We start from the raw sequence: 14696 nt of genomic DNA on the forward strand, positions 1-14696 counted from the left end.
ACCAAGCCGGCTGCCCGCAGCATACTGACTTCTCTCTTATCATGCACATGGACACAGAGGAAACTGGCCCATTGTGAGCATTTCAGGTCTCTGCCCCCTCTCTCCCTTTGTTTTAAAAAATGTGGAAGAGAGACTGGTGAGGCTAAGCTCTTTTTTTTGTCCACACTACCTGCCCCCTGGAGGCTGGTGTGCTGCACAAAAGTTTTTTTTAATGTAGGGTTGCCTTGGGCTTGAAAAGGTTGGGAAACACTACGTATATGGCTAACTACTGATATTCGGAGTTAGCTGGATAAGTTTATGTCTAAGCTTAGATGCCCCATAGGGCAGGGCTAAACTTAGCCAGGTAGACGTATCCGGCGAAGAATGCACATATACGCGTATTTTCAGCGGCTTTGCCGTGCCGCCGAATATACATTGCAACTTAGCTGGATTAGTTCTAACCGGCTAAGTTGCTTACACGGTGAGCTTTGAATATCTACCCCGGTATGTTTTAATATTCATTGTACACTGCCTTGGCCAATCTATCGGGATCAAGAAGGCGGTTTTGCCAAACCTTTAAATAAATAAATTAAATAAATAATCCGGGGAGCAGGAAAGTTACACAGGTAATGTTACCTGGATAACTTTACCCAGATATTCAGTGGAACATACCTGGGTAAGTATTCCACTATTTGTACCCAAATAAAGATTATCCGGGTAACCTTAGAACAGATCTATTTTCTACCGGACTTACCCAGCTAACTGTACCTTGATAGCGCTGAACAGCGGCACTGCCTGGGCAAAATGAAATTTTGTTCCGGGAACATCCCCTATGCTGCCTCTTTGTACTCAGGTAACAAGGCAATGTGAAAACATTCAGCAGAGATTTGGGGGGGGGGGGGGGGGAGGGATGGAATATTCAAATTTCTAGGTTTTGTCTGGGAAACTCCAGAACTTACCCAGACAAATTTTCAATATTCAAACGTCATAGGCGGGTAAAACTGGCTGTTACGCACATAAATCTTGCCTTTTAAAAATAAAGCTCTTTGTCTAGATTTGCACAAATCTTTTGTGTGGATACATTTATCCGGACCAAAAGGGACCGGGGCTGGGAGTGTGGTGAGAAGGGATTAAATTATTTAGCTGGATGGTGCCGCATTGAGCGCTATCTGGCTAAATTTGTGTGAACAAGTCAAGCCACACAAATAGCTGAATTAACGTTATCTGGTTAAAGTTATCCTTACAAATTTAACTTGGATATTCAGCGGAAATCTTATCCAGATAACTTTCCTGCTCATTAGCATATTGAATATGAACCGCCTTGCTTCTGACCCATAAATTCCAGCTGCAGTTCCTTTAACAACCTCTCATTTCTAGCACCAGTTCAAGATTTCTGCTCTAAAATTGTAGGATAGGTTCTATAACAGAGCCTTAAGGTACATTTTATTACACCCTCTTGATTTCCTAGGATAGACAAGCTGGGAAAATAAAGCAATGGTTGTACCTAAAATTAAATCATTGTTCAGGTCCGTAACCACTGCAGATTTTTCATTCCTTCTCTAGGTGTACCTTGGTTGCTTATCTTGCTGTCGAGGTGTACTTTAAGCGTGCTTTGCATGCCACCAATCAGGTGTATACACTTTGAAAATTAATTATGAATGAAGTGCTAAGATAAAATAAATAAGGGATGAATTTTCTCCTAGTTTTCCGCTAGGAAAGAATTAGCCAAAAGGCTCAACGATGATTTGTCTGCGTTTGGAAGAAAGAAAGTGATAAACAGAGGATGGAGAAAGTGTCTTTTGCTTTCATTTGCTTTTGCTCATTACGGCCCATTAAGAAGAGGAATCCATAAGTGGGCAGGCGCTAGGGGGACATCGGAACCGGACCTCATAATCATCGCAGGTATAGTCAGCTTGGTCTGTAATCTTGCAGGCGAAACCATAGTTTGTATTGTACCTAGTAAGGGATAGAACAGGGATCTGTTTAATATTTTACACGCTTTAACCTGGGACATTCAAGCTTAGTTTCTCCATTGATATAGGTAACCTGAATATAAGAACACATTCCAAACCTCAAGCTTAAAAAAATGTTCTAGATACTTTATTTCCCTTCTACCTGCAAGAGAAACAATTAAAAGGAAAAGGCTTGAACTTGTTCAGAGAATAAGAATCCTACCTGAAGAACACTTCTCCAGTTACGCTGGCTGGCATCTTATCAGATGATCTCCGTGCTTCAATGTTCGTGGCATTAGTGCACATGGCACCGGGATTGGCCTTATATATACTGTCCACATCTTCAAAATCACCCGTGCCAGTTGGCTCATCTCTATTAAACCACTTTGTCCAACAGCCACCAATCCTCCTGGCTAAAAACGTTAATGATAATCACAGATGTCAGAGAACAAGAATGAAGGAAAAATAGCAAGATGCTCTGTTCAATCAGTAATTCTCTCCATAGACACCAATGATATTCTCTAGCTATTTAGTACTTCCAGTAAACTCTGATAAGACTGAGGCTAATATTCAAAAACTTCTGAGCTCCAAAATTTAGATGCCTAAGTTAGATTCTTAAGTTCTATTTTCTGCCAAATTTAGGGACCTAAAAATGAATTTTAAAAGCCTGGTGCACACAAAAAATGGTAGATGTACGCACAAGTTAGGTTCACATGTGCCCACCAAATTTTAAAAGCCGCTCAGATGTGTGCACATCTCTCATTGCATGCATATCTCACTTGATTTCAAAAGGGGCATGGCCATTTCAGGACCCGGCCAAGAGATGTGTGCGTAAAAGCTTCTGTGCCTGGCGCACACCTAGGTCCACTGCTGCGTAACTACACTTCTGAAATGGAGGGGGTTTAACTCAAAAAATAAAAGAAATTAGACATTTCTGCCAGGTTTAAAGGGTCTGGGGTAACTTGGGAGGAGTGCAGGCTATGAAACCAGAAGGGTTTAGAGGACACAACTCTTAATTGGGTGAGCTGGTGCATAAACTGGTGAAACTGGCAATGGCGTGGATGCACACCCATTATAAAATACCCTGACTTATGTGGTAGAATCAGGATTTGAGCACATAAGCGCGCAGCCACTTAAAATTGGGCGCACATGTGCGTGTGGCCAGGCTATTTTACAACATGTGTGCAAGTTATAAAATGGCTGTATCAGAGAAGCGCCAATGCACACATTCCAAAATGCACCCGCATTACCGTCTAAGTTTTCATCTGAAATTTCATTTAAATCTGGGATCCTAAAGCTTTGGACATTGGTATCGCTCTTTAGCCATTGGGATGGTCATTTTCAAAGGGACTTTTGCAGGTAAAAACATGTTTTACATACAGAAATGGCTTATTTAATTGCCCAGCCAGTATATGCAGGTAAACTTATGTGCATATGTCATGTTCATGTGTAATTTGCCAGGACCAAGCAGAGGTGTTACCACTACCAGGATTGGGATTGGGAAGGAATTTATTTTGTATACGTTTGCACTACCTTGGACAACCACATAGTGGCCCGGGATTTCAGTATGAAAATTGTGGGACTGATATTCAAAGGCATTTAGCCGGATAACGTATGCCAAGTTTTGTATAGACTTGGGTAGGCATGAGCTGGTTTGCATACGTTTGAAAAAAGAATGCATGCAAAGCAGCTCATTTTAATAGGGGTGGGTTTTAATAGAAAATATTGCACGATAATCGCTAACATCTCAGAATATTGCTGTGATATAGGTTTATCGCATGATAAATACTGTATTTTATGCATAATATCCTTATTGCAGCTTAGTAAATATACCCCTAAATTAGTACCCGAGGCAAAGCAGGTTATTACAAAATGACCCTATCAATGTCTACACAGAAATGGATGCACTAGATCTGCCCTTACCTTCACAGAACTCATTTGGACACTTGAAGCGTACTTCATAGTCACTGCAACTCTTCTTGTTTACTTGATCTTTGTTATTGCATTTAAGACCTTCAGTGGGGTCATTCCTGGACAGTCAGAAAAAGAAGCTATTTTCTAAACAATTCTCATTTTATATCTCCATTTTTGACCAGGGTTCCCAGGATTTGGTATGAGTGCACCCTGAGTCTAGGCTGCAGATGGTGTCAATGAACGGTGTCTGTGGCTCCCCCCCCCCCCCTGAGAATGGGAGCACTGCCATTCCAGTTCTCGCAAAACCTTTAGATGCTGGAACTAGAGCAATACCCAAATATATCCCCATCTATACGTCAAAGGAAAATGACCGGAGGGGAGAGAGATCAGTAAATGGGACTCTTCTACATGGCCATTTAGATTCCACCAGTCTTCACATTATCTTTGTGTGCCCTCCCAGGTAAGTTGTGTTCCTTAGATTGTACTCTCCAATCTGTAGAAACAGAACCCTGCTCTTAGGGACAGACCTGGAAAAGATTTCCCCTGTCTCTGCAGCGGGGATTCCAGTTGTTGTCCTGGCTTCGATGGCCAGCCGGTTAGCACATATTTTCCCTGGATAAGATATCAGCAGGTTGGGGACATCTTCATAGTCTCCAGTTCCTGGCACAGTGTCTCTGTTAAACCAGTCAGTCCAGCATTCACGGGCTGCAGTGTCAGGAGAAACAAGATTATGTTATTTACTTTATGTATTGGTGGCAAGGTAACTCCGTGCAGTGCAAAGCATCCAAACAAGTAAAAAGCGGGCAAAGTATAATGGTTACTTCAAATATAAATCTGAGGGCTGGTAGATACCTAAGTTATGCCAGTTTTCAAAGGGAAATTATACTCATTAGGTTCACTTTGACAATTATGCCATGGAAACTACCCGTACAAAGCTACACCTGCTATTTTGTGTGGAGGAAAGTTGTTTGAATGAAATTTACACGCTTAATCTTCAAAATTTGAAAAGTATATGCATAAACTGCCCAGACTCTGTCCTGGTAGCACCTTTCCTTGATGTGCTTAAAACTGTGCAGCTACAGGGTGTATGTGCTTAATTTTGTGTACATACTTGCCAGGCAATTTTTAAAGGGGCCTTTCTGTGGGATGAAGCATCGTTTTACCTGCAAAAGTCCTTTTGAGGGTAGCTTTCAAGTGTTTTACATGCCTTAGACGACATTGCCTGTCCAATATGCATGTGCGCTTACGCGCCTATGTCATGGTCATGCAATGGTTTGCCTCGGCTGAGCAAAGGCATTCCTAAGGGAGAAGTCGGGAAAGGAGTTTGGAAGTGTGCACACAAATTTGCATGGAAAAATTGGGCAGATGTTTTAGCAGGTGTGTCGGTAGGTTTGGAGGGATACACTTCTAATCGGACTTCTATGCACGCAAGTCCATTTTAATGTTATCAAGGTCGGCATAACGCCAAAGTCTGCAGGGTATGCGCAGTCGCCTCATGAAAATTCAATCTACCGTGGAGGGGGTAACCGTGGCTTAGGTGCACATGTGTACCATTCGCTGAGGAGCAACTGTAAGTGTGAGCGCGGACATTTGCACACCTATTTTCTAAAATTGCATAAATGATTTCCCTGCCCCCATCTCTGCCCCCTGGGAACGCTCCTTTCCAGCACACTTAAAAGTATGTGTGCAATCTCTTCAGCACAAAACCATGCCAAATTTTCAAAAGCCCATTTATGCGCATGAAACAGGGTGAGCAGAAACAAGTTAGCCACTCCCTTCTCGTTTCTTTCCTTCTTTCTTCTTGAATTATAAACTTAAAAACTGCATTCTTTCTATGTTTGAATAAACCAGATTGCATTTGTTACAACTAATTCTGTACTCACTTTCTCACCCCTAGAACACTATAGTACTGCAATATAGTGAATATAAGACAACTCTCCATGATCTTTTTACCTTTGCAAAATTCAGGTGGGCACTTGAATTTTAATTTGTAATCTTCACAAAATTCATCATTCTGGTTTGAATTTTTACAGACAAGCCCAGCTGTGCAGTTGTTCCTATAAAGAGAAAGAGACAGATCATAGGTTTAAACTTTCAAAGGCTTAGTTCAAGGCTTCCAAAACTTTGAATTGGGAATCCAGATGGGCTCACAAAAGCTTCAGCTGGGGTTACAAATGCCTTAAAGCAGCAGCACTCTTCAGGCACCAGCAGCACTAGAAGTGGAAGTCAGTGTGGTGCCTGCGGGCCAACTCACAGTCACAGACCCTGCCCTTGCATGAGATTCTGTGGTAATAGGAAGCCCTGCGTGAGGAGGGATCAGGGCCGGTGAGGATGCGCTAGCTCACAGCTACTGTGCTGACTTTGATCATTTATTTATTTATAGGCTTTTCTTTACCAACATTCGTAAGGCACATCATGCCGGTTCACATTTAACTGAAAGGAGGAAAGTACAATAAACGAGGATGGGATTAGGCAGGTAGGGAGAAAAGGTAAAGGAAGGAGGAGGAAATCAGTAGAACTGGGTATATAACAACTGTGTACCAGAGAGAAAAGACTGTAACAGAGAACTATATACATCTTATGTAACATTATACACATGGTGGAGAGTACATAGAGGAACTATGTATATACTATAAATCACTATCTTTATCACTGGAGTTTGTATGCTAAAGCTGCTCACAAAGTACATGAGTGAAGAGGAGGCTGATGAGCGGGAGGGAGGTTAAGGATGAACTAATGGTGGGAGGGAAGGCGGAGGAGAGGAGGGGCGGGCAGAAGGGGGAGCAGATCAGGGAGAAGGTCTATGTTTGGTTAGTATCAGGGCAGGCCTGCTTGACGAGCCATGTTTTGACTCCTTTTTTGAATTTGTGCAGGGATGGCTCTAGATGGAGGGGCGTGGGGAGGGAGTTCCAGAGGGAGGTTCTGCTTTTGCCACTTGCAGGTCACCCTCAGGCTTGGGACCAGCCTTAAGGAGATGGGAAGAGAGTGCTGAGTGTGCATGGATCTGTGGAGATTGCCACTGCGCCTCTCTCCTTACCCAAAAAAAAAATGTTGCCCTGTCATTAGCCTGCCTATTCTTCCCATCAGTTATCCAAGCTGTGGCCCAGGGCTTACAGGAAAATGTTGTGCTGACCTTGATCAGAGGGATGTTTGGAGGAGGGGCTGTTTGAAGGGAAAGGTCAGATGCTGGAGAGGTTTGGCTCTTGTGGGGAGGGGGGAGAGAGGGTGAATGACAAAAGATTAACTAAGGGATGTTTGTTAGAGAAGGGTTGGAGGGGAGGCAGGGAGGTGAGAGAAAAGGATGGGGGATGAGAGTGAGAAGGGAATGGGAATGGGGTGACAGAAGATCAGTTGGTTATAAGAAAGGGTTGGAAGTGAGAGAGGATTAGCTTGGAGATGCAAAAAAGACTAGAGGGGGTTAGAGAGAGAGAGAGAGAGGGATGGGCTGGGGAGGTGAGAGGAGCTGGGGATGTAAGGGGCTGGAGGGAGAGTAGGTTAAGAGAAAAGATCCTTTGGAGGGTGTGGAGGTTGAGAGAAAGGATCAACTGGAGCAGGTGGAGGTTGAGAGAGGGGATTTGCTGAAGTGCAGGGAGGGTTAGAACAGTCATTGTTGGAGGGGTCCACATCTGCTAATTTCTTTTGATTGTCCTCTCGGATCATATGAATTTTCATGCTAAAATGGGGGTCACATTGGCTAAAAGTTTGCGATGCCTTGGCTTAATCACAATTTATGCAGGTATAAATGGGTTAGATGGGTAGAGTAACTGAAGCCTCCTAAAACTATGTTCTTAGTTTTAGTAACAGAAAAAAGAGCCTCTGGGGGGATAAATTTTTTATCCCCCCAGAGGCTCTTTTTTTTTTTTTTTGCAAGTTATAATGTAAACCGAAGTGGTAATTAATCCTGTTAATTGAACCTCGGTATAAAAAACTTATAAATAAATAAATAAATAAATAACTTGGAGAAGAAAACTATGCACATACATTACTTTAAAAAAAATATATATGCATAGCCGATGCACGTACTTTTATATTTTTAAGTCGCCTATCCTTATATTAGGCTGTAGATGGCATACAGGAAACATAAAATCAAAGCATAGGGAGGTCAATATTCACAACGTGTTCAGTGCTATTTAGCCGGATAAATGGAACTTATACGGCTAAAATGTAAGTGCATAAAAGGTAGATGTATATTGGGTGGATCGGGGGCGGAGTGAGTTGGACGTATAACTTATATGCCTAACTACCAACATTTGGAGTTAGCCATATAAGTGTACGTCTAAGTTTAGATGCCCCATAGAGCAGGTCTAAACTTAGCCAGGTTGCCTTATCCAGCTAAGTGCACACATATACGCGTATATTTAGCGGCTTTTCTGTGCTGTTGAATACATCGTAACTTAGCTGTATTAGTCATATCCAGCTAAGTTGCTTAAACAGCCAGCATTGAATATCAAACCCATTAACAATAAGAACAATACAAAAACAATTACAAATACAATAAAGATGATAAATTAATCTTGTAATCAAAAATAGTGTAAATATTATTTAAAAAAATACTAAAAAATATTTTACACCCTGATTTCAGACAATGCAAGGTATACATACACTTTTTTTTTCCACATAGCAACTTGATCTTCAAATTCATTGTGGGTATTTTATGTTTGAATATCAGGTTCTTGCGGGCTGAAAATACATGCATACTCTTTTTCTGTTAGTTGGCGCAGTGATACCGTGATCCAGGTATATTCATGGAATGCATACCTGGCTGTGTACCAGTGTCCTGTGTAACTTTATCTGGATAACTCACCTGCTCCCATCTTAATGCTCCTAAACTTAGATGCCACAAAAGATGGTGTAGGAAGGGGTGGGAGCAGACATTTACATGACTCAGTGCTGATTTCTACTTGTGGGTCCCTAAATAAGGTGTCAAAACTTAAGCGAATCAATACCTCTCCCAAGTTTATCACCCTCAAGTTTTTATATTCAACCATTTAAGAAGCCTTATTTAGTTGCTTTAAATAGATGAATATACAGTAAGTTCCTAAAAAAGAATCCTTAGTAAGGTGCCTTAACTCAAGTGCTGACCCCTCGTTCAATAGCGGGCTCTCTGTGGTTTTGTTATTGAGTTTGATTTGTTTATATTGTTGTTCATATTTTGCAATGTGCATTTTTATTAGTGATGTTTATTGCCCTTTTACATTTTGTACTTTGCCCAGAGCCACTGTGGATGGGACTGATAAATGTAAATGCATAAATAAATACGATAACTATTGAGATATACGCAGACCAAATTATCAGTAAAAAATTAATGAACTCCTGCTTGTTGTATTCTATCACTTGGCTTTTAATTCAATTGTAAATTTAATGGTGCAGTTTTTATTACTTACTTGACAAATATTTCTCCTGTGCTGCTAGGAGAAATTCCTTTCACTGTCTGCGCTACGAAGTCTATAGGCACGGCACAAATCTCACCAGTGTTTTCTTTCAGAAGGTCGTCTAAGGATTCAAAATCCCCTTCGCCTTCTGGATCATCTCTATCAAACCATCGAGACCAGCAACCTGAAGTCATCAAACCAGCATCAGTAAGTCCAGTGTCAGAGACAAAGCAATGATCAATCCATACTCACAGAGACCAAATGACACCATTGCCCAAGACATTGGTGGTTGACAGTACCTCAGTGGATCCTTGTGAGGGAAAGTTCAAACTAAATGAGTGTTGTACTAAAGTCAAGTGCACTTATCACACATCTTATTAGCCAGTGTAACTGAGATGTAAATGAGGCATGCATTACAGATAGTAAAGTACAAATGTACAAGGATGTGTGAATATGTGGATGGTAATGCAAAAACTTAACTACACCTCACCCCCAGTTGTATACTTCCTTGTTCATTGTAACTGTAATCCCTACACCAATTTAGTTGTTCAAGTTCTATGTTTAATGCACGACCTGTTAATTGTAAACCGGTTTGATGCGACCCCTGGTCGTGAAAGCTGGTATAGAAAATAGCTAAATAAATAAATAAATATGCATTAATACATCTATGATGCATTTTGCATGTCTTAATGTGTGCTTTTTTTGCTGTGCTAACAGATAATGAGCTGTTTTGCATCTCATTCCCTCATTAACAGATTTATGTTAACACAATTTGGGCACATTGTTAACTGCTTGCGATGAACGCAGATGTTTAATGCACATTAATGCTGTGTTAACACACACCGTATTGCATTGGACTTTTAGTTGTCAAAGGAGCACCTCAAGGGATCTTGATATGACAAAAGTCAATATGAGAATTCTTGTCATGTGGCTTACAGTAGCAACATGATAACCCGTCAGAAAGGAGCAAAATCTGAACACAGCAGGAAAACATAGCAAAAATCTTGCAGACTGTTTTTTTAATAGAAACAGGAAGTTTGGCCGCAGATAATGACCATAAGGCCCATCTAGTCTGCCAAGTTTACTTCCTTCCAGGTCCATTAGAAAGTTCTGACCATCTACTTTGTACAAGAAACCTCCCAGAAAAAAAAAATCTTACCTCCGCTGTATTCTCTGGGGCAGAGAAATCGCACTTTATAATCCAAGCACATTTGACTTCCGTTTTGTTTCTTGTTCTCGCATATAAAACCCAAAGGTAACGTATCACTTTAGGGAGGGGAGAGAGGTAAAATAGGAAGGTCGGTGAAAAAAAAAAAATATTAGCAAGGTGTGGCCGAAACAAAGCAAACTGAAAATGACAACTGATTTTTGTCTCTAAAACATCAGCTTGTCCGATTCGTCATTCTTGTTCATAGCCCTGCTTCTCCTTTCTACTGATCCAGGGAAAGAGGGATTATATTATATATCCTTGCTATGAACGATTAGAGGGGAAATACTAAACTACGATATTTTATCATGGGAAGGGCAAAACTTCAGGGAACGTGGTGGTCATGTGATATTTTGCCACTCCCTGACATAATATCATGGCGATATTAACATGCTCTTTTTTTTTTATTCTGGAAAAATCTCAGTAAGAAAAGATAACATGGCAGAGGCTGTAAACATTTGCAATGGTGGCCTGGTTCACACAGGGCCACCATCGTTTTAAAGGGCCAAGCGGTGGATCCCCCCCTCCCCCCCCGCCCCCATGAAAGTGTCAACACCGCTCCCTGGGATCTTATGAGATCCCTGCTACCTCTAGAGGCGGCACTGACCCCAAAAGTGAAACAAAAAAATAGAATAATATTTGCATTGTGATGCCTGCCCCTTTCCCCAAACACCTCCCCTATTCAGAAACCTCCTGTCCCAAGCAAAGACCTTTTTGGTAGCAGAATACCCCACAACACTCTCACCCCTTCCAAAAAATAAGGTCCTGGTGGTCTAGGGGGCCCTCTGGCCCCTCCACTACTTCATAGAAAAATGATTGGTGGCTCAGAGGCGTCTTGGGCAAAGGCTGGTTGGCGCCATTTTGAAAAATGGTGTCGACCGGCTACCACCGCTGAACCACCAATGATTCTTTTATGAGATAATGGGGGGGAAGGGGGTGCCTCTAGAGGTCATAGGGGTGACAGACCCCCAGGGGGCATTTATCAATTTTGAGGCCCTTTAAGTCTCATCCGGGACCTTCGGGATGTGCATTAGCTTCCTGATGGCCCTGGGGGAAGAAATAACTACACTTCCCTGCAATGAAATAAAATAATGGGACTGATTTTTTTCTAAGTCAACATGTTATTTTATTTGCATTAAATTACCTCGTGATTAGCTGCTTTGCATGTATTAGTTAATTTTATGTATGCAAATGAATGCAAAGCAGGTAATTTCCATAGAGGTGGAATTTTAAAAAGTGCAATATCGCCGCAAAATGGCAATATCATGTGATACACAGCATTTAACATGTAGTAAACACTGTTTATCACGTGTTATCACCTTATCTCAGTTTAGTAAATATAGGCCTTAGTTTCTTTTGTTTGTTTTAAATGTTGGGATTTGAAGAATTTTCAGCAGGAAAAAAGTATCAGTTCTGGGTGAACTGCATGCCTAAATCTAAAAGCTCCACAACTATCTGTGATCCATTTTGAACATTTATTTTCAGTGTGCCACAAGGTGTATTTTTAACTGAAGTTAATACAAATTAGGAGAATCAGAGGTGCTCTCAGCTTAATTACATATCCTTATTTGTACATTTCCATAAACATTTTGAAAGAAAAGCTGTTGACCTTATTCAGATAATTTTGATATTGATATTAGAAAACAAAGTTTCATTCATTATTTATTTTATAATGGTCTTATAGTCTTAAATATGCGTTTTGCAGCATGATAAACTAAATAAGGCAGGTTAGGTGTATACTCTGTTGGGCATTTTCAGATGTCTGCGTGCATGGAAAATTGAGTTCTTTTGATTTATGTCTGTAAAACGGGATGCCACTTCCTCCTCTAGTTTTTCCTTCACCTTCCACCAAGCAGAATTCTTTTGGGTTATTACGGCATCAGACTTTGGACAGAGTGGAAAAATCAAAAGTGTGTAAATAGCCAAGGGGAGAAGAAGACAGTGACTCATAGCTAGAGAAAGATACTGAAGCAAAAGGACATTGTTTTTCTGCAGGAGAAGCAAGGAGAGGAGCTCGGTAACTGGCACTATGCTGTAGAACCCTTAAACACTTTTCATTTAATAGTTCTGATCTACAGCCTTCCTCACTTAGTACAAGAGATAGTATCTTCCTTTCTAGTCTCTTGGATCATCCTGTATCAACCCGCAAAACTCTATGGATTGTTGTGAAGTCTGCCTGTACGTTTTCCCATGGACATTGCAACAGTCCTCAAATAGAAAGCATGCATATTATTTTACTTTGACAATTGCCTGGGGAAAAAGTACCTCCTTTTTCTGCGCGTACTTTTCCCCAGAACTAGATGGGTTACCACTCACAATCTAATCCTGTCTGTGATCTCTCACCTACTTTTCCCATAGGTAAAAGTGTGTGTGTTGTGGATCCTCCACATGAGCTTTCACGCACATACAGCATGAGCAATTTACCTGGGTCATTATCAAGTTACCTCGATAGCCACCTAACAGTCCTCACCTGGTGAACTTTTGTGACGTTTTGTTGGCTGGAACCCCGTCTCTAGTCTGCACCTCCATTGCTTTAGGATTCTCACATATCTGACCAAAATAGTCTCTCTGCAGGGAAGTAAAGTCCTCATAATCTCCGCCGTCTGCTGGATCATCTCTGTCAAACCAAGGAGTCCAGCTCAGGTCCTGAGCCCAGACTGTGAGGAAACAAATTAACAGTTAGACTTTGCCTTTTGACAAACTTTATAAAACGTCTGCTAATTCAGCTCCTTTTCACGACTGTTTCCATGTGAGTAACAGCAAGTGCTCCCTACGGAGAAAACTATGTGAGAAACACCTCCCAGAACTGAGAGCATCCTGATAGGATATTCTCAATGCACCAATATGCTTAGATCATGGGCATTGTAGAGAGATCCTTACCTGTGGCTACTACCATAGAGAGCAGGATGACTGCTGGCTTGTTCATGTTGACTGATGTGTTGTGAGGAAATGTGTGTCTGCCTTACTCTCAGGGACTGGTATATATATGTACAGTTCTGCTGAAATACCAAACTACACCCTGCCAATGCCAAAGATGAATGATAAGTTTGTCAGATAAGAATTTTCCCTGTGATGACAGCAACCACCTAAAACAATGAGAAGCACAAACGTGAGTTAATCTTCTCAGAATTATAATGTTTATGGAATGTGACACACACCTTCTCTTTAATGCTAACTTTAGAAATTCTTCAACAAAAAGAAAAATCCATTTGCATTCCCTCAGCTTCCTTAAAAAAAAAAAAAAGTAAATTCAATTTATTTCCTGTATTTTTTTTTTTAACTTGCTATTGTTTTAGTTATTCACCTCATAGAAAAGTAATAATTGATGTCTAAGAAAATTGGTGAATTCATGAGACTTTTCTGAAAGACATTTCTGGGAGCTGGAATATTTTCAGTGGAGTTGCTGCAGAACTGGGATATTCAGTGTTTCTGGGGGAAGGGTGATTTTTCAGTGGAGTTTCTGGGGTTTGGAACATTTTTTGCTGAAATTTCTAAGGAACTGGGACTTTCTGGAGAGAAGGCTTTGGGGAGTGAGACATTTCTTGAATGGAATTTCTATGAGTCTGAAAATTCAGGAATACCTGGCTATTCTTTAGTGAAGTTTCTGGCATCGAGAATTCTTAATTTTGAAACATTAAACCTAACTTTCAAACCTATGCACCGTACAGTATTTGTAGGCATAAGTGAATGTGTGGAGATCTATGCTAGTATTTTAGAATCTGTGGTAGGAGCTGCACAGTTTATAAAATATAGCATATTTCTTTTCTGAAAGTACGCAAATGTGTTTCACTACATGCGAATATTTCCAATCCAAGAAAATGCATACTTTCCCTACCTATTTTATAAACATACATACATTTAGTTTAGACGTGAAAAAAAATCTAACATATACGTGTGTAACCCCAATTCCCACCAGGGCACATAAAACGAAGAGAGGTACTGACATGTGAATGAGATCAGATTCAATTTATTTAGTGAGTTCAATTATGGGTCATGCAGATAGCGAAATGTTCTCAGATAGAGACAGCAGGAGTAGCTCACATTCTCTGAATTGGTCAGGGAGAACACTCATTAGGGATGTGCAGAGGAGCCGCATACGTTTCATACGGCATTCGTATTAGTCGGGGCCAGATATGTTGTATCCGTTCAAAGGGGCCTCCCGATCCGTTGATAGGTGCCATTCTTATTCGTTTCCCTTTTAATTTAATTTACTACAACCCCCCACCCTCCTGACCCCCCCCAAGACTTGCCTAAATTCCCTGGTGGTCCAGC

The 14696-nt window shown here is 41.0% G+C and overlaps 1 protein-coding gene across 1 annotated transcript; it reads right to left on the reverse strand.

Moving 5' to 3' along the window:
* Positions 1 to 1786: 1786 nt before the first annotated feature.
* On the reverse strand, positions 1787 to 13362 carry LOC115074513. Its single transcript, XM_029574038.1, has 9 exons — positions 13305 to 13362; positions 12895 to 13081; positions 10377 to 10483; positions 9230 to 9401; positions 5799 to 5902; positions 4373 to 4550; positions 3855 to 3961; positions 2155 to 2344; positions 1787 to 1935 (listed from the first exon to the last, which is right to left on the reverse strand). The coding sequence occupies exons 1-9, from the start codon at positions 13348 to 13350 to the stop codon at positions 1812 to 1814; spliced, it is 1215 nt and encodes a 404-aa protein (XP_029429898.1). The 5' UTR covers positions 13351 to 13362; the 3' UTR covers positions 1787 to 1811.
* Positions 13363 to 14696: the final 1334 nt, after the last annotated feature.

The sequence above is a fragment of the Rhinatrema bivittatum genome, chromosome 12 (genome assembly GCF_901001135.1).
Source record: "Rhinatrema bivittatum chromosome 12, aRhiBiv1.1, whole genome shotgun sequence".
In the NCBI taxonomy this organism is placed as follows: Eukaryota; Metazoa; Chordata; class Amphibia; order Gymnophiona; family Rhinatrematidae; genus Rhinatrema; species Rhinatrema bivittatum.